Source organism: Athene noctua, chromosome 20 (genome assembly GCF_965140245.1).
Source record: "Athene noctua chromosome 20, bAthNoc1.hap1.1, whole genome shotgun sequence".
Lineage (NCBI taxonomy): Eukaryota > Metazoa > Chordata > Aves > Strigiformes > Strigidae > Athene > Athene noctua.
The window spans coordinates 1,094,299-1,113,049 of NC_134056.1; the positions used below are offsets into that span (position 1 = coordinate 1,094,299).

At 58.9% G+C, this 18,751-nt stretch overlaps 4 protein-coding genes across 7 annotated transcripts; 3 read left to right on the forward strand and 1 right to left on the reverse strand.

The window, feature by feature from the left end:
• Positions 1–2,930: 2,930 nt before the first annotated feature.
• HSPA5 (heat shock protein family A (Hsp70) member 5) lies at positions 2,931–7,051 on the forward strand. The gene is made up of 9 exons (XM_074923884.1): positions 2,931–3,011; positions 3,129–3,270; positions 3,449–3,680; positions 3,915–4,052; positions 4,333–4,445; positions 4,526–4,916; positions 5,218–5,455; positions 5,642–5,809; positions 6,169–7,051. Exons 2-9 carry the CDS (start codon positions 3,152–3,154, stop codon positions 6,726–6,728), a joined length of 1,959 nt encoding a protein of 652 aa, XP_074779985.1. The 5' UTR covers positions 2,931–3,011; positions 3,129–3,151; the 3' UTR covers positions 6,729–7,051.
• A 419-nt stretch (positions 7,052–7,470) lies between these two features.
• On the reverse strand, positions 7,471–10,239 carry RABEPK (Rab9 effector protein with kelch motifs). The gene is made up of 7 exons (XM_074923606.1): positions 10,099–10,239; positions 9,877–10,025; positions 9,648–9,800; positions 9,278–9,439; positions 8,586–8,735; positions 8,252–8,401; positions 7,471–8,011 (listed from the first exon to the last, which is right to left on the reverse strand). The coding sequence occupies exons 1-7, from the start codon at positions 10,155–10,157 to the stop codon at positions 7,713–7,715; spliced, it is 1,122 nt and encodes a 373-aa protein (XP_074779707.1). The 5' UTR covers positions 10,158–10,239; the 3' UTR covers positions 7,471–7,712.
• Positions 10,240–10,266: 27 nt separating this feature from the next.
• PPP6C (protein phosphatase 6 catalytic subunit) lies at positions 10,267–14,512 on the forward strand. Of its 2 annotated transcripts, XM_074923607.1 has the most exons (7): positions 10,267–10,373; positions 10,455–10,550; positions 10,661–10,726; positions 11,072–11,213; positions 12,166–12,245; positions 12,391–12,600; positions 13,638–14,512. In XM_074923607.1, the coding sequence occupies exons 1-7, from the start codon at positions 10,299–10,301 to the stop codon at positions 13,884–13,886; spliced, it is 918 nt and encodes a 305-aa protein (XP_074779708.1). In that variant the 5' UTR covers positions 10,267–10,298; the 3' UTR covers positions 13,887–14,512. The 2 variants fall into 2 exon arrangements, with proteins under 2 accessions (XP_074779708.1, XP_074779709.1); XM_074923608.1 differs by lacking the exon at positions 10,661–10,726.
• Positions 14,513–14,705: 193 nt separating this feature from the next.
• ARPC5L (actin related protein 2/3 complex subunit 5 like) lies at positions 14,706–18,250 on the forward strand. Of its 3 annotated transcripts, none has more exons than XM_074924000.1 (4): positions 14,706–14,876; positions 15,209–15,278; positions 15,506–15,682; positions 17,770–18,250. In XM_074924000.1, exons 1-4 carry the CDS (start codon positions 14,737–14,739, stop codon positions 17,830–17,832), a joined length of 450 nt encoding a protein of 149 aa, XP_074780101.1. In that variant the 5' UTR covers positions 14,706–14,736; the 3' UTR covers positions 17,833–18,250. The 3 variants fall into 3 exon arrangements, with proteins under 3 accessions (XP_074780101.1, XP_074780102.1, XP_074780103.1); XM_074924001.1 differs by having other exon boundaries at positions 17,714–17,816; XM_074924002.1 differs by lacking the exon at positions 17,770–18,250 and adding an exon at positions 16,987–17,705.
• The last annotated feature ends 501 nt before the right edge of the window (positions 18,251–18,751 follow it).

Genomic DNA, 18,751 nt, shown 5'->3' on the forward strand with positions numbered 1-18,751 from the left:
GGAGCCCCGACACCGGCATGCCCCCCCAGCGCTGAGCTCCCATCCTCCTCGTTCCTCCCCCCTCACTCTATGTATTTTATCTTTAAATCTTGAAATCGCGCCTTGACTTAGCCCATGGCCGCTTCCCACGCCGTCTGTCCCTGGAGGGGGTCCCCGAGGTGGGCTTGGGGCTCGGCTGGGCCGTGCCGGCGGCACCGGCCACCCGCCAGCTCTCCGCGCCGCGGGGAGCCGACCCCTGCTGAAGGGGGGATTTAGGGCGCCGGCACGTATCTACAGGCATCGCCTCCGTCTCCCCGGTGCTCTGCCAACAGGCCAGCACGGCGCTTCAAAAAGCACGGCCAGAGTTGTTTCATGGGTGCACGAGAGCCCCACGTAGGGAGCGACCCGGCCGCGAAGCGAGCGCTCGCTGCGCCACAAACCGCCGCGCACGCAGCTCCCGGCCCGGACACGGGCGACGCCACGGGGCCACGGCGGGTTTTCACTCTGCCCTTCTGTCCGCGGTTCTCGGAGAACGTGCAGCGCCCGCTGGCAGCGCCCAGGCCTGGTACAACCGGACAGGCAAAGAGGCGGCTCAGACTGACGGAACGCGGGAAGGTCACGGCGCGACCGATCCGCGGGGACGGAGACCAGAACCACAACTCCCGGCGCACGTGACTGCTCCTCGTAACACACGTGTCAGATATTACGCCCAGTAGAAGTACTAGGGAAAACTAAGCAGTAGAAAATCATTTATCGCAGGAAAATTTGTCCCCGCAGAGGATTTACGCAGCCTGTTTTCCAAGGGGAAGAAGCTGGTTGGAGGCGGCCAGGTCCCGTTTGCGGTGTGGGTCGGCACTGCGCAGCTCCGTGCGGAGGGACGCCCAGTCACCACACACGATGTCAGCTCCGAACGTCCCTCCGGGGCTGACGAGCTCCCGGGCACCGCGCCAAGAAGGGCACAGTGTCCGGGCTCCGTGGCCATTCCGGTGGGAAAGGGACTCCGGAGCCACCGCAGCTGCGTGCTTTTTGCGCCCAAGTTATGTGCAAAGCTCTTCCCAACAGGCCAGAACAAAAGCCAGCCGTTTACACTTGGCCACCTCTCACTCTCCAAAACGCTGCCTGTGTGCCTTTGCCTCGACTGACACACTTACTGCCCTCAATTATCTTCTCTGATACAAGAGAACGTCTTATGTAATTGAACTGAACAGCCAAATAACAGTTTATAAACAAATACGGCAAGCCGAAATATGACAAAAAAAAGTTCATCAAGCCCGAACACACAAGGCACCAGCGAACTTGTTAGGTCTGGTCCCACACAGCCCGTGTCAGGCCGTATTCCCGACCGTAACACGGAGTACCAGCTGCGTTTACGTCATCACCGTCCCCGGAGAACCGAGGAAAATGAACCCAAGGCTGACAAGTATGAAACTGCCCCCCCCGCCACCTTGTCTGCACAACGTTCCCTAAAAATAAATAAAATGCTTACATTACATACAGTTCTCAGGGCACATAGCTGTGCTAGATTATTCTCTTCCAAGGACTAAGCTCAATATTTTGCATCAGACACCTCAGGATTTCTAAAAGGAGAAAAAACAATGTGAATGCAATGCAGATAGGGTTCAAATAAAAAATGAGAACCACAAACATAAAAGGACGCAAAATATACTTCAATATGGAAAGAACAGCGTCAAGATCAAAATGGTATTTCCAGATGCGTGTTGAGTAACAACGGAGTCTTTTGACAATGTTTCTCTTCGTAATCACAAGAAATCCCGGCAGCTGGGCCGGGCCCTGCTGGCAATAAAAGCCACTGACACCCGCAGAACGCTGCCTGAACACGGCGGCATCTCCGTATTTGTCACCACTTTTTTTGTACCACAATTACTTGACATTATTTCTGTGGGATTTCAGATCTGCTGTCACCTGAAGGTGAATGAACAACGTTTAATTTTTCGTTCTATGCCACTCTTCGATCACTTGAGACTTTCATTTTTTATTCGGAGTTTTGTAGTTGCTTTGCTTTAAAATCTCATTTCAAACACGGGCAGGTAGATCACGTACGTACGCGTGAGCCGCAGACGCGTACGCCGAGGGGCAGCGGAGATGGAGCCCGGACGGTTCCCCACGGCCGCAGGGGTGACCCGGGTGGCTCTACGCTCCTCAGGGCTGTGCCCTCCGCTTCCCGGGGTTTCCCACCCCGGAAGCCGAGGGCCGGTGTAGCGACACCGAGACTCAGTGTCGGGCCGCCGCGGTTCCGAAGGGGGGCAGCGCCTTCCCCGAGAGAGCTGCCGGCCCTGCGGCCCGGGCCGGCGCGAGGCGCCGCGTCTCTGCCCGGGGACGGGCCCCGCACCCCGCGGCGCGTGTGGAGAAGCCCGCGTCTGCTCAGGGCCGCCCGCCCGCGCTAGCACCCTGTCCCCAGCGCTCCGCCGCGGCTCAGGGACGGGGCTGACGGGCGTCCGCCCGCGGGCCCTGGCGGCTCCGCCGGGCCGCGTCTGCCCGGGCAGGGCCGGGCCCGGCCTCGCCGCGCCTCCTCGGGGCGTCCCGGCGGCAATGCCGGGGCCGCCGCGGGTGCCCCGGGGCCGGAGGCGTCGCGGTGCGCGGGCCGCCCCCCGCCATGGCGGGCTCCCGCCGCCCGGGGTCGGTAACCATGGAAACTTCCAGAACGTGCGCCCCCCCCCAGCCGCGCCGCTCCACCCCCGCCCCCTGCCCCGGCCCCGGCCCCGCCGTGCCGGCCGCCCCCAGCCAATGGGCGCCCTCCGCTTGGCTCACGCTTCCCTCTGGATAGGCCCGCGCCCCGGCGGGGTGAACCAATGGGGTGGCGGGAGGGGGGCGCGCCAGGCGTGTCAGAGCGGCCGCCCGATCCTCGCCAATCCGGGCAGGCCAGCTTGGTAGCAGCCAACCAATGGGGAGGCTCCAGCGAGCGCGCCGCAGCCAATGGCGAGGCTCCACGCAGGAGTAACGGAAGGTATATAAGGGCGGGCGGCGAGGCCTGCGCCTGCAGCAGCGGCTGGGGCGCGGCGGCCGGAGCGGCGGTGAGAGCGGCGGGGCGAGCGGCGGGCCGGGCCGGGCCGCGGGGCCGGGAAGGGAGAGGCGGGGGCGGGCGGGCGGCACGTGGCGCCTCCATTTTGTGACCGGCGTCTCCCCGGCAGGGTGGCGCGGGCGAGCGGTCATCATGAGGAGCCTCCTGTTGGCGCTGCTGCTGCTGCTGGGCGCCGCGCGGGCCGAGGAGGAGGAGAAGAAGGAGGATGTGGGCACGGTGGTGGGCATCGACCTCGGTACCACCTACTCCTGGTGCGTGGGGACGGGGCGCGGGGCGCGAGGGGGGAGCTGAGCCTGTGGGCCCGCAGGGAGCGCTGGGCCTGCGCGGGGGGGGGGCGGCTGTGGGGCCCGCGGAGAGGGGGGAAGGGAGGAGCGGAAGGGGGGTGCGGGCCCCAGCACCGCCTGACTGCTCCGCTACCCCCCCCCGCAGTGTGGGCGTCTTCAAGAACGGCCGCGTGGAAATCATCGCCAACGACCAGGGGAACCGCATCACGCCGTCCTACGTGGCGTTCACGCCCGAGGGGGAGCGCTTGATCGGGGACGCCGCCAAGAACCAGCTCACCTCTAACCCCGAGAACACGGTGTTTGATGCCAAGCGGCTCATCGGTCGCACCTGGAATGACCCTTCCGTGCAGCAGGACATCAAGTACCTGCCGTTCAAGGTGGGTCCCCGGCGCGGAGGCGGGGTCGGGGGGGGGTCTGCGTGTCTGGTCAGGAGAGGCTGCAGGGTCCTGGGGCCCTGCTGAGCCCCGGCACCCCGGGGAGGGTGCGGGGTGGTGCATCGGTGACAGTGTATCCCTGCTAGAGAGGCTTTGCTGAGCTTTAGAGAAACACTTGACCAGCTGGGAGTAATTCTCTGAATTGCTGAATGGGATGGTATACGTTGTTCTTTCAAGGTTATTGAAAAGAAAGCCAAGCCCCATATTCAAGTCGATGTTGGAGGTGGGCAGACAAAAACGTTTGCTCCTGAAGAAATCTCTGCTATGGTGCTGACGAAGATGAAGGAAACAGCAGAGGCCTACTTGGGGAAGAAAGTAAGTTCACCAAGTGCTATTAAAAAGAACCCGAAGTAGCAGCTTTACAAAGCTGAAGATGGGTGGGCTGAATCTGGTCTAACCTTTCAATCCCAAACCCTGCTCAGTGCTGCAGGCCCCTAAGGCAGCCCAGTTGAAAGGGCTCAGCCGATGGTGGGTTTTTACCTCTCTTTAGAGGACAGTGGGGTGTTTGCTATCAGCATTGCTGTGGCTGTTTAGAAGCTGCATTATTTGCTTTCATTTATCTGTGACAAAATTGTGTTTCTTGCTCCTTAATCAGGTTACCCATGCTGTTGTTACTGTGCCAGCCTACTTCAATGATGCGCAGCGTCAGGCTACAAAAGATGCCGGTACCATTGCTGGGTTGAATGTGATGAGAATTATTAATGAGCCGTAAGTAGCCTTAACCTGTCCTGCCTGCTGGGGGGTGGGCTGGTAGCTACAGTTCTCTGATGGGGCTGTTTCCTCTACAGAACGGCTGCTGCCATTGCTTATGGGCTGGACAAGAGAGAGGGTGAGAAGAACATCCTCGTGTTTGACTTGGGTGGTGGAACTTTTGATGTTTCCCTCCTCACAATTGACAATGGAGTCTTTGAAGTTGTGGCTACTAATGGTGACACTCACCTGGGTGGAGAAGACTTTGACCAGCGTGTTATGGAACACTTCATCAAACTCTACAAGAAGAAAACTGGAAAAGATGTCAGGAAGGATAACAGAGCTGTGCAGAAGTTAAGACGTGAAGTGGAGAAAGCGAAGCGAGCCCTGTCATCTCAGCACCAGGCCAGAATTGAAATAGAATCCTTCTTTGAAGGAGAAGATTTCTCAGAGACACTTACTCGAGCCAAGTTTGAGGAGCTGAACATGGTAAGTCTGGGAAGGTAAAGTTGCACTGCCTCAGCTCTAGACTGGAGCCTTGTGAACGTGCAGAATTTCATGCTGGAGGCTGCACTTTGGGGTATAAATAACTTCCTGCTTGCACTAAAAAGCAGCAGCTGCTCCTTGCCAGAGTAGCTGGGGCTCTCTGTCAGTGACAGCTGAGGCCTCATCAGGGCTGGTCCTAAGCTGGTTGATGTTTCTCTTGTAGTTGTTGAGCTTCGTCCCCTAAAGCTGTGTAATTCGGAGGTGAGAATACAGTCTTAATCCTGGGCTTTTTCTGTCTTCCTAGGACCTGTTCCGTTCCACTATGAAGCCTGTTCAGAAAGTTCTGGAAGATTCTGACCTGAAGAAGTCTGACATTGACGAGATTGTTCTTGTTGGTGGCTCTACTCGCATCCCCAAAATACAGCAACTAGTGAAAGAGTTCTTCAATGGGAAGGAGCCTTCCCGGGGCATTAATCCGGACGAGGCTGTGGCCTACGGCGCGGCTGTCCAGGCTGGCGTTCTCTCTGGGGACCAGGATACAGGTAATGACACTGCTGTCCCTTCAAGAGCGGTGACTCTGAGTAGCAGGTACTGGTTACTGACAAGCGTAGGGCAACTCCAGTCCTGAAGAAGTTTGGTGCCTCTCAGACCTCAGGATGCTGCTTGCACCCACGGGCTGTTGTGTGTCAGGTTCAAGTCCTGTCACTCTTACCCTTGATCTGTTACAGGTGACTTGGTGTTGCTTGATGTCTGTCCTCTGACACTTGGCATTGAGACAGTCGGAGGCGTGATGACTAAACTCATCCCAAGAAACACTGTTGTTCCCACAAAGAAGTCTCAGATCTTCTCCACGGCTTCTGACAATCAGCCAACTGTGACGATCAAGGTCTATGAAGGTGAGTGTTGCCCTGTTAACAGCCAGAATCTGACTGTGGGACTTTGTCCCTGTCTTATCACAAAGGCTGTAGTGATGGCTGTGGATCTCATCAAGAGCTTGGTGACAGTGCTGGCTTTCTGAACCTGCTCCTGACCTGCACCAAAAGCTGCTGTTAGAACCTTTTTTCTAGCAACAAAGGTTCTAGAAAAAGCTGCTGAGGAGCTCTTTGAGTGAGAGGTGATAGTGTGGGAGGTGCCTGGACACAGGTGTTGGGTTGGAATTGAAACCTTAACCCCTTCCAAGTGTGTAGCTTGTGCTTTCGCAAAGTACAAGCCCCTGCTAGGAAGGAAAGAAACTGCATCTAACTGTGTCTTGCAGGCGAGCGTCCCCTCACCAAGGACAACCATCTTCTGGGAACGTTTGATCTCACCGGAATCCCTCCGGCCCCTCGCGGCGTCCCCCAGATCGAAGTGACCTTCGAAATAGATGTGAACGGGATCCTCCGCGTCACGGCTGAGGACAAGGGCACTGGCAACAAAAACAAGATCACCATCACGAACGATCAGAACCGCCTGACGCCAGAAGAGATCGAGAGGATGGTCAACGACGCCGAGAAGTTTGCGGAGGAAGACAAGAAGCTTAAAGAACGGATCGATGCCCGGAACGAGCTGGAAAGCTACGCCTACTCCCTGAAAAACCAGATTGGGGACAAAGAGAAGCTGGGTGGCAAGCTCTCGTCTGAAGACAAAGAAACCATCGAGAAGGCCGTAGAGGAAAAGATCGAGTGGCTCGAAAGCCACCAGGACGCAGACATTGAAGACTTCAAAGCGAAAAAGAAGGAGCTGGAGGAAGTTGTCCAGCCCATCGTTAGCAAGCTCTACGGAAGCGCAGGCCCTCCCCCGGGCGAAGAGGAAGCAGGAGAGAAGGACGAGTTGTAGATACCTGGCGCCTCTGAATGTTGTGTGTGTATATATTGGACTCAGGAACACTTGTTTAAAATATTGAACTCTTGATTTGGAATGTAACTTTGAGTCTTCACTCGCGGGTGGAGCTGGAAACGCTAAGCCCCAAGTGGCTGTTACTGCTTTTCGTTAGCAGGTGCTTGATGTCGGGGGAAGGGTAGCGGGGGGGGAGTGTAAATGCAAACGGGGTTTAGGAGTATCGGCAGCGGAAGCGTTCTATTTAACAACCTGGTCATGTGAATTTGGTGTAGAACTTTTCTACCTGAAGTGACCACAATAAATTTGTTATTTACACTGGATTTGGTTCTGGGCTGTTCTGTGTCAGCGGGGCTGGGGCTCTGCCCAGCTGAGGGCATGCAGCAAGGCGGGGGGCGCCTAAACGGCTGCTCGGAGGCAGAGCTGGCTGGGGGCTACTCAAGTATTTAAGTCTAGATTAACCACACCCACCCTCCCCTGCAGTCCTGGAACTACTTTTAGGAGCTCCGTCTTACAGGAGAGATCAGACCCGTGTTCTGAGAACTGGTCCACACCCTGCATCTCCTTTAAACAGCCTCCTGGGAGCTCAGCCCTGTGATCCCGTCCCTGGCTCCTCAAACCCCTCAGCATTCCCCCTTTTCCCTGCTCTGGGGGAACAACGTTGCCAGTTTTCAGTCACTTGCTTTCAAAACAGTGAAAGCTGAAGTTCAAATCACCCCCAAAAAAACTTGTTTCTAGCCAAGAAGGTTTTTTGGTTTGTTTTATTTTCATTTTACCAGGGAGGGAGTCTCCTGGCGGCAGAGCACCCAGACAGGCCCAAGCCCACCCAGGCTCCTGGTCCCACCGCTCGGGCTGTGCACGGAGAAGGCGCCTGAGCCTCAGGACCCAGCGCTGTCCCTTGGAGGGCGAGAATTTGTTTATCGGGAAGGAGGATTAATGTGACAGTTGTACAAAATCCGTAGAAAAGGCCGGATGGCGGCTCAGCTACTCGATCAGCGTGACGACGCAGTCCCTGTGGATCTCCCCCTGTGTGTCCATCCCACCAAATACCAACAGCAGATGCACGATGCCTTCAGCACCCTCCTCTTCCTCGCGGCCCTTCAGGAGGGGGCCGGCTTTGTCACCTGCTGACGGAGGCGGCTCCTTCCCAGCTCGCTCTGTCCCCGGGGCGGCTGCCCCGTCCCCGCTGTCGCCAGCCCGCCAGGGAACGACGCACATGGCGTGGTCCAGCCGCGCGGCAGGCAGAGGAGAATCAAACCGGAGGAGCGTCCACTGCTGCTTCTCTGCAGGACAAAGACACATTCGCATCCCTCAGCGCGGCCTCGCAGGTTTCAGAAGCGCGCTGGGACAGCGGCAGCGCGGCCCCGACCAGGCTGCGACGTCACAGAGCGTTCAGCTTTGTGCTGGTGCAGCCCCCGGGTGGTGACAGCGACTGCCGGGGGCTGAAGCCCAGGAGCTGGGGGGCGATGCCCTTTCCAACTGACTGGCTTTTACTGTTACGCAGCCAAGAGAAACCTCCCTACCTGTGTGATACTTGTAGGTTGTATCTAGTGTCCCCTCGGGACCTATCCCACCAAAAATGTACACGTGGTCTCTAAACACAGCTGACGAGTGGGATGCCCGTCCTCCCGGGATGTCGCCGGTGGCCGGTATCTTGACCCACCTCATGTCACCTGTTAGAGAAAAAAAACATGTCTGTGGTTACACGTTACAAAAAACCCCACAAGTTTTATTGGTTTAAACAAACAGGGTAATATTTTAAGCCCTTAAGAACGGATCTTTTAGAAAAAAGGTTGCCCCAAGTCAAAACGCATCCCACAAGCACTTTCGCTCTGCGGTTCCTACATCCACACTTACTTGTATCGATGCAGAAGAGATCGTTGTAAAACACGTCACCAGCTAAACCTCCGTGGATGAAGAGTTTGGTCCCGACCGCAACCACAGCGTGTCCGTGCCGAGGGGCAGGGGGATCACCGTGAGTATCCGGCTGGGACCAGGTCAGGGTGGCTAAAAATGAGAGTACACGTGCATTAGGAGGAAAACTCTGGAGCCTCTACAAACTGGTGACCCCGGAGCCCCGCTGAGGCTCCCACAGGAAGCGCTTCCAGCGGGGTCAGGGAAGGGTTAACGCCCTATCACAGAGCGCAGGCTCCTCCATGGAGCAAGGAGTGCTCTCTGGGTCACCCAGCAGCAGGAAAGGTCACTTCAAACCGGAAAGCAAACCCTTTGGCACACACAGGGCCACGAGAATTTACGGGAGGGCTCTGACGGTACATGAGGACACAGGACGATGCCGCCACGGAGAGGAACCAGCTCCTGGGCCAATGTGACAACCACTCCCGCCTCCCCCGGCGCTCCTCCTCCCGGAGCTTCACAGTGCCCTGCGGGGCCAAATTCCCCGCGGCTACATCCAGGTACGCGTATGTCCACAGCAAGAAACCTCCACCCCTTTAAACTCGTAGCCGAAGCAGGGGCCCAACGCTTGCACATCTCTGAATCGGAGAGGCCGAGCTCCCGCGGCAGCGGGCGGGTTCCACGCCCGGCGGTACCTGTGTCAAACACGTGCAGCCGCTGGTCTCTCACGGGTTCTGCTCCTTTACGTCCCCCTCCAAACACATACAGACAGTCTCCTACAGCTGCTGAGGAGGTGTGGAACGTCCTGGGCAGCGGCTGCACGCCACTCACTTCAGGACTCTCCCAGGTTCCTGTTTCTAATTAAGACATTTGATTGACAAAGTAATCAACGCGGTAACGGACCCCCCGCCCCCCCCCAAGTAACAGCCACGGCGAAGGAGCCCGGCAGCGGCTGGGGGCCGGCGCAGCCCACACTGCCCCAGCTCTGGGCTCGGAGCCGGCTCCCGGGGCACGGCGGGGACCCCCGGGTGACCGACCCGGTACGCCGGGCCCTCGGTCACTCACCCAGGTCCAGCACCTGGACGCAGCTCCGGTTCCCGGCCGGGTGGGCGCCGCCGAAGACCCAGAGGCGGGGGGGGACGGCGGCGGGCAGGAACGTGGCGTGCTCGTAGCGCGGCCGCAGCCCGCTCCAGCCGGCCGCGGCCCAGCGGTTCGCGCCTGCGGGCACCGGAGAGCGCGGTCAGCGGCGGCCCCGCGCCCCGCCCGGCCCGGCCCGGCCCGGCCCGGCCCTCACCCAGCTCCACGAAGTGCGCGTCCGCGAAGGCGCCGGCGGGGTCGGCGCCGCCCAGCAGAAGGACGCGGCCGGGCCCGCCGCCCGGTAGGAAGAGGCACCCGTGGCCCACGCGTCCGCGGGGCCGGTCCCCGCGCGGCGACAGCCGGTACCTGCGGGAGGCGAGGGGCAGCGCTCAGCCGGGCCGCGCCGCGTCGGGCCGCCGGCTCCCCCCTCCCCGCTCACCACTTGCCCGGCTGCGGGCGGCGTCCCCGCTCCAGCAGCGGCAGCGCCCGCGGGCCCATGGCGGGCCGGGCCGGGCACCGGGAGCGGCTTCGGCCTCCCGGCTCGCGCCCGCCGGAAGAGCCCCGGGACTTCCGCCGCGGGCCCGCGCCGCTCCCCGGAAGTGCCGGGTCCCGCTTCCGGTCCTGAGCCGCCGTCCCAAGATGGCGCCGCTGGACCTGGACAAGTACGTGGAGATCGCGCGGCTCTGCAAGTACCTGCCCGAGAACGACCTCAAGGTGCGGCCGCGGCGGGCGGCGGGGCCGGGCGGGGGGGCCGGGCGGGCCCGGGGCCGGCGCTGACCCGCTCCTCTCCCGCAGCGCCTCTGCGACTACGTGTGCGATCTCCTGCTGGAGGAGTCCAACGTCCAGCCCGTCTCCACGCCCGTCACCGTCTGCGGGGACATCCACGGGCAGGTAACGGGCGGGCGGCCCCCGCCGACGGGCCGAGAGGCCGCCCGGGACCCCCGGTGCCGGCCGGCGCCCGCCGGTGCCCGCCGCCCTCACGCCTCCGCCTCTCTCCGCAGTTCTACGACCTGTGCGAGCTGTTCAGGACCGGCGGCCAGGTCCCCGACACCAACTACATCTTCATGGTACGAGCGCGCCGGGCTCGGCCCTCGGCAGGCGTTTAAAAAAATGAGTTTAAGGTTTAAATCCCGGCCCGCCCGCGATCGCCGTGTCCGCCCTCGCCGCTGGCTGCCGCCGCCGGGCCGGGTTTTGCTGAGCGGGGCCTGGGCGAGGGGCGGCCCCGGGGCGCGTCGGGGCAGGTGGCGGCTGCAGCCCCGAGTGACCACAGGACACGTTCTGGTAGGGCCGAGCAGCTTCCCCTCAGCTGCGGCGTCGCTGGGCGCTGCGAGCGGTTTGGAATGGTGGGTCTGTCGCTGTGAGCTTTTCCGTTTGACTGTTTCTCCGTTTACGAATGTTTCTTTGACTTGCAGGGTGACTTTGTAGATAGAGGTTACTATAGTCTTGAGACTTTCACTTACCTCCTTGCACTAAAAGCCAAGTGGCCTGACCGTATCACGCTGTTGCGAGGCAATCATGAAAGCAGGCAGATAACACAAGTGTATGGATTTTATGGTAAGTCTCTATCCAAACGATTTCTGGTCGGGGGTGATAACGAGGCCGGCACCTTTCCCTCGGGCAGCACTGCCTGGGGCTGGGGGGAAGGGGGCTCAGCACAACTTGGGATGTTATCGCTTATTAACGCGGTCGTTGTGTTTAGCGAGGTAGAACGTGGTTTAGTCCACAGCTCGCTGCTCCTTTCCTCCAGCATCTGGGTTTTTCCGTTTGGTTTTTTGGTGCCACAGTCAATTTTAGAGACGGAGCATATTTTTATATAGAATGTGCTTTAGTATCTTCTAACGAAAGGTTCTACACGAAGCCGTGATGTTGCTGTAATTCCCCTTAGCTTCAGTATCCCTGGCGGTGCCACACGGAGTTTGCCGTGGAAGCCATTGACTGCCAACAGGGAGCACCTGGGAGAATGGCAAGGAATGAACGGCAGAACAACTGCCGGAAAAACTCAGGGAGTTAAATTGGTTGGGAACTTCTTTGTTGTTGTGTGAGGCTTTGATAAAACCTAAGGAAATCCTGGAAGGTCTCTAACACCCACCACAGAGCGTCACGTCTGTAAGGCGCCTTCTTCTGGATAATGTCTCTGAGCAAGTCCACGGGCTCGCGGGTCGCCGAGGAAGCGCCTGCCCGTCGGTCGTGTAGCTTTAAGGAAAGTTCCTGTAGCTTCCCTTGGCGGGGGGAATATCTTCCGCTTTGCACTTTCTGTCTTAATTCTCCTATATCAATTCTGGCAATTTAAGCCCGTGGCTGGCGGGGGGGTTCCCGGGAGGCAGCGGAGGCTCCGTGAGCGCAGGCCGGCGGGTCCCACAGTCCCCTCCCGCGGGACGGACCGGCGCTGCCCGCCAGGGTTTTGTTACGTGTCCGACTCGAGCTCTGCCGTAAGCGTCTGCCTCTGATTGTGTTGTCTGAGTGCCTTCTGATCCATTAAGAAAGAAAAAAATTCTCTGTCCAACAGATGAGTGCCAAACCAAATACGGGAATGCTAATGCTTGGAGATACTGTACCAAAGTCTTTGACATGCTCACAATAGCAGCTGTAAGTGTAAACTCCACGTTACAGAAATACAAGTAGGTTTGTCTAAACGCGACGGCTGGAGGTGGTGACCTCTCGGGGTCACACCGGAGCGTTCCGGGATGGCTTAAAACACTGAGTATTTCACACGTGGCTGTTTTTTCTCCAGTTAATAGACGAGCAGATTCTCTGTGTGCACGGTGGCCTCTCTCCAGACATCAAGACGCTCGATCAGATTCGAACCATTGAACGTAATCAAGAAATTCCTCACAAAGGCGCCTTCTGTGACCTGGTTTGGTCTGACCCGGAGGATGTCGACACGTGGGCGATCAGCCCGCGAGGAGCAGGCTGGCTCTTTGGCGCAAAGGTGACGAATGAGGTAATGATGCCGTGGCGTGCGACGCAAAGTGATTGCAGGTGTGAGGTGAAGGGAAGTGTTTGGCCCGGTTTGGTAGTTACCGTAGCGATGAACGGACTGAGGGCACTGGGAGATGGTGAACTTTCCTTGTAAGAGCACCACGAGCGAGTCGCAGTGGTGCAGAAGGTTTGCTCGAGCCAGCTTGAAAAAAGGAGTCATTTGGATTTCAGGGCACAAATACAGCTGCCAGATGTGATAATACTGGAGTTGCTTTTAAAAAATGTAACGCAGTGAGACTGACTCCTATCACTAGGGTTTGCATAGAATACTTTTCTGAGGATTTAGGGGAAAAAGAATATAATTTTCTTAACAATTCTTGACTTAATTTTTCATAGAATCACAGAATGGTTTGGGTTGGAAGGGACCTTAAAACCCATCCAGTGCCACCCCCTGCCCCGGGCAGGGCCACCTTCCACCAGCCCAGGTTGCCCAAAGCCCCGTCCAGCCTGGCCTTGAACCCTTCCAGGGAGGGGGCAGCCACAGCTCCTCTGGGCAGCCTGTGCCAGGGCCTCACCCCCTCACAGGGGGGAATTTCTGCCTCAGATCTCATCTAAATCTGCCCTCTGTCAGTTTATACCAGTTACCCCTCGTCCTGTCCCTCCCCCCGTTCCCGCAGCCCCTTTCAGCCCTGGGGGGCCGCTCTCAGTCTCCCCGGAGCCTTCTCTTCCCCAGCTGAACCCCCCAGCTCTCTCAGCCTTTTTGTCACTCTGGAGAGCAGCGAGCGCCCCGGGGCTGCCCCTGCCCCGTTGGGAGCTGCCCCTTTCTGCAGAGGGAACAGACCTGGGCACCGCAGCCACCCCCTGCATTTCAGAGGCGTTTCCCACTGCCCAGGTCTCAAAACCCAAATAGTTGTTTGGGTTTTTTTTTCAGTTCACGGGGTGAAAAAGCTTCTCATTAACCCCTTCATGGCGTGCAGGGCTGTAGCTGGAGGGGGCTGTTGGGTGGGCAGTGGCGTGGGGCTGCTCAGAGAAGACTGACTTTCCTTTTTCCCTCTACAGTTCGTTCACATCAACAACTTAAAACTCATCTGCAGAGCGCACCAGCTAGTTCACGAAGGGTATAAATTCATGTTTGACGAGAAGTTGGTAACGGTATGGTCTGCTCCAAATTACTGCTACCGCTGTGGAAATATCGCGTCAATCATGGTCTTTAAAGATGTAAATACAAGAGAACCAAAGTTATTCCGCGCAGTTCCAGATTCAGAACGTGTAATTCCTCCCCGAACAACCACACCCTACTTCCTCTGAGACCTTGCCCTGCCTGCTGTCTCCCTCTCCCCTTGTACTGTCCCTTTACAATATACTTTTTATTGAGCACTTTGCTGCTGAAATGCTGCCTCTTGCCTTTTTTATTTTTAAATTATCTAAATTTATTGTGTATTATGGTGTCTGTAGCAAGTTTCTTTTTTTTTTTTTTCCCCCCCCCCTCCTCCCCTAGATTAATTTCAGAGTATTTGTAATACGTCCTTGAGATTTATACTACTGCATGTAGTTCTTGCATATTTCTGGGTTTAGATGAAACGTTTTCCTTTTAACAATCGTGATACCCGGGCAGCAGCTCGGTCCCAGTGTGTTATTCAGCTTTTTGTTTGGTAAGTTTTAAGAAATTTCAGCAGCAAAGTTACTACCCAGTGTGCACGATGGGACTGTGAATGCCTTGTGTTGTGTACACCTCCGCGGCGCAGAGCCGGGCCCCCCCCTCAGAGCTTGTTTTAAGTGGATAAAAATAAAGTGGTCAGAAGGGCTTTTCCCCCTCCCTCCCCCCCCCCCCTTTTTTTTTTTTTTTTTGTTTTCTTAGGTTTCCGGTTAAAAATACACGAACCTGCTACAGCGATGGAATTTGTACATTAAAATAATTGTTCTGATTTTTTTCAGATATTTTGTGTTTGTAATAAAAGTCGAACCTTGCGCGAGCCCCCCCTTGAGGGTGAATAACGCCAATAAAGGCCCTGACCGCCCCCCCCCCCCCCTCCGGTCGCCCCCGGGCGCGGCGGTTCCGGTCACGTGGGGCGGGCGGGTTCCGGTCACGTGGGGCGGGGCTGTCGCGGCGGTTCCGGTCACGCGGGCGCGGCGGTTCCGGTTCCGGGCGGGCGGCGGCATGGCGCGGAGCGCGCTCACCTCCCGCTTCCGCCGCCTCGACATCGACCAGTACGACGAGAACCGGTTCGTGGAGGAGCCCGAGGAGGCGGCGGAGGCCGAGCCCGACGCCGGCCCCGAGGTGGAGGCGCTGCTGAGGCAATATCCTTTGGGAGCGGGGCGCGGGCTCGGCCCCGCCGCCTCCCCGAGCGCAGCCCCGGGCCGCGCAGGCCTCGGGCCGCGGAGGCGCCGCCGCGCCCGCCCGCGTAGCCAGACCCCCCCCTCGACTGCGCGCCGGCGCCGCGGGCGGGAGCAGCGGCCCGCGGAGGGCTCCGCGCTTCTCTTGCGCAGCGGGGCCGCTGCGGGGCCCCCGAGGTCGCGGTGTGGTTACAAACGCGTCACCCGGTGCCGGTAGCCGGCGCCGCTCCGCAGAGGTGCCGGCGGGGCCGGGGCTACCGCCGGGGCAGTTTGAGTCCTTGACTGCCGCGCCGCAGAGGGGACGCGCTCCGGGCCTTCCACACCGCCCTGAGGAGCTCCCCCAGCCCCGGGAGCCCGGCCGTGAAGGTAACGGGGCCGCGGGCAGCTCGAGGTGACCCCGCGGCGCCCTCCAGCTCCGATTAGCGACCGGCGCGCTCCCCCCTCGGGCTCCCCCCTTCCTCCCGCCGCTCCTCGCGGTTTGGCAGCGACGAGCCAGCGTGGGCACCGTCCCCTGAGCCCCGCGGCCCGACGCGCCTCTTGGGGTCGCTCCCCGCGTCGTTGCTTCTCCCGACATTCTCCCCTCGTGTCCGCAGGAGCAGGCCCAGGGGACCGTGCTGAAAGTCCTCACGTCTTTTAAAAGCGGTGAAATAGAGCGAGCAGTGAGTTCCTTGGACAGAAATGGCGTTGACCTGCTGATGAAGTACATTTATAAAGGGTTTGAAAAGCCGACGGAAAATAGCAGTGCGATATTGCTTCAGTGGCACGAGAAGGTACGTGTGTGGTGCCGTCTTGGCTCCGGGGGCCCTGGTTGGGATCTGGTGCGGTTGGGAACCCGTCCGAGCGAGGTTAACGGTCGGACCGGATGATCGTTCGGGTCTTTTCCAACCGAGGTGCTTTCGTGAGAGAAGCGGGTGCTGGCGGGGGGGCAGGGACGGGCGGTTCCTCTGGGCTTTGGTCTCTCTGGGCCCGGGGGCAGGGGCAGACGTGGGGCCGGGCAGCGCCTGCCCGAGGAACCGCTGCGGCCCCTCCGCGTCCAGCGAGCGCGGGGCCCCGCCGCGGGCCGGGGGTTCAGCGCGGGAGCTGCGTGCTGGGCCGGGGGGTGCTGGGGCCGGCTCGGGCCGGGCCGCCCTCGGCGGCGGGTGCCGCTGGCAGCGAACGTGTCGCAGCTTAGCTACAGGATTTAGCAAACCGGTTTGATCAGCGCGGGTGGGGCAGCCCAGCTCGGGAGAGATTCCTGCGGGCTCTGGTGTTGCTGCGGCATGAGGGGAGGGGAGGGTGTTCCTCGCCCGCTGCTCACCGTCCCCTCCCTGCCGAGGGAACGAGGGACGTGAAGCAGCTGCGCCGCTGCCCCCGGGCAGGGATCCAAGTGAAACGTCCCCCGGGCACGGGGGTTTCGCCGCAGCTCCTCCGAGGGAAAATGACACCGGGGAATGCTGCGGCTCCCCTGGCAGAGCCCCGGGACTTGTGCAGCTGCTGCCGGCTCTGCTGGACCTCGACAGGGCAGGAGGAGGGAGTGTCTCAGGACAGCTGAGAACGTGTTTCTGCTTGTTTGGGGTTTTTTTGTTCTGTTTTCACTGGGGGCTGTTTTCAGGTGACCGCGGGTGGGCGCTCCCAGGGTGTGAGGTTACACACCACCGCCCGGACTGGAAGGGTGACGCTGCTCGGGGTGTGCTGGCACACGTAAAGCATCTCGGCCTCTTTGTTTTGAAAGGAACAAGGCCGGGCAGGGTTTCAGGCCTGGCTGTCTCCTTTTTGGCACCCCGGGTAGGACGTGTGACTCAGTAGGACGTGTGGCTCGCTCGGTTTGCTCAGCGGTTGGACCAGTCTGTCGCCGGGAAGGGGCTGTGGGCCCCGTGTCCGTCGGGGCTGCAGCTCGGGCGCGTTCCGGCGCCTTCCAGCACATTCCGGCCCCGCTCCGAGTCCTCGGTCCCCTGACACCAGCGAGGTGGCTCACGCTGCCGGGCACCGTTCTCCTCTCACGCGCTGCAATACCCACGGGGCTGTTTGAATTACGTCTGCAAAGCCAACGCGCCCCCACTTGAAGCAGTCAGGTTTAATATTTATTTTTTCACAGTCACGTCCATCCTCTAGACTTCAGGAGGCCACAGTTTCCAGTGAGGGATGCAAATGAGACTGAAACCAGCGTTTCCTCCTTTCCCGTTCAGGGATACGGGGGGTGAGAGGTGCTGTATCATCAGTGACGGGCGACATTGGCACCTTCTCTAGAGCCAGAAGATGGTTACGTTTGGGAGAATGTCATTTCCCCTTCAGATTTAGTGGTGTCTGTTGCTAAATTACTGTTACTCGGTGTTGGGTCCCTCGATTCTTGTGTCACGCAGCACATTTATAGAATTGCAGTGACCTGAGTCAGGTCACTCCTCTGCACGTACAGAGGGGAAGTGAGGCACGAACTTCCCAGGATGGGAACAAGGAAGGATCCGGGTTCAGGGCCGAGCTCCCTGTTAACTGTTCAGCCTCAGTCACTCAGAGCTGGTGTGTGACCGCAGGACCGGTCAGCGCGGGGCAGGGGCACCCCCCAAGGCGGGGGATGTTCCTGTTGGGGTGGCAGCAGCCGGTGGGGCCGCGTGAGCACTTGGGGCTGGAGCTGCTGCTCCTTTAATCTCTGTGTGTGCTGGAGAAAACATAGATTTTCCCCAATTGACAAAAGACTTGAGAGCAAAAAAAGGGGTAAAGGAGGTGGAACGGCTCAACCTGCCTCAGTGAGTTTTTGGAGAAGAGCCCTGTTCTGTTATTTAAACACTTTAAGGTTTATTTTAACGTAAAAAAACCTGTTTTTTCAGGTGCCTGCTGCGTCACTGCTGGCGCGGGGTAACCTCTCCCCCTCTCCCGCCCACAGGCATTAGCAGTAGGTGGCCTGGGCTCCATAGTCAGAGTTCTCACAGCCAGAAAGACTGTTTAAAGACTCTTAACTCAAACCAAGACGGCGATGGGTTTGGGACTCGGAAGAAGGAACGAGCTGAAGCGACACTGGTCCATCCTTATTAGAGATTGCAATCTCCTGAAATCCCATGGGAACCTCCGGGAATGCTGCTCACCCGGAGGCTGGGGATGAGCTTCCCGCCTGCTCCGGCTCCCTTTAGAGGCAGAGCGAGCCCGCTCCTGCCTCCTGGCACTGTAAAGCCAACAGGGGTTTGCAGCTGCTGCCCTGCGGGAGCGCGGGGCCCCGCGAGCCCGGGGGTGCCGGTTGTTTCCGGGGAGCTGCGGCCTTGGCGGGGGCGGGAGAAGCGTTTGGCCGTAGGGTCGAAGGACTCGCCGGACTCCGGGGCTGGTTTCAGTGTAAAGTGCCTGCTGCGTCAATAAACTTCTTGGATCACGTGAGTCAAGTCGTTTCTTTTTCACTAAACCTTGCGCAAAAGCGAGGCAGCAGGTACCGGTTCTAAGGCAAGTGTCCACCTTTGCCTGAATGCCCTTAACTTGCCTGTTCATAGAATTTGTCCTCAAACCCAGCAGTGGTGGCTGGAGGGGGGAGACCAAGCTCAGCTGTTCCATCCAGGCTGCAGTGAACGTGACCCAGAATCACCCAAGCTTAAGTTTTAGGTTTGCGTCCATCCTAGGAAGTCAAGAAAGTTCAGAACTTCCTTCTGAGCTGCCCCTGCTCCGGGCGTTCAGCAGGCCCTGCCCAGAGACAGAACTCTGCCTCCTTCCTGGCAAAACTGCTGAGAAATCGGCCTTAATTAGAGAGGTGACACCATTCTTAATTAGAGGGATGACACACTGATCATAATTAGAGGGGTGACACACCGTTCTCCCCCGGGGCAGAAGGTGGGGCTTGTTTCCTGCTTTAAAATTCTCTCAACTGTAAATAGCTCGAGCATCCC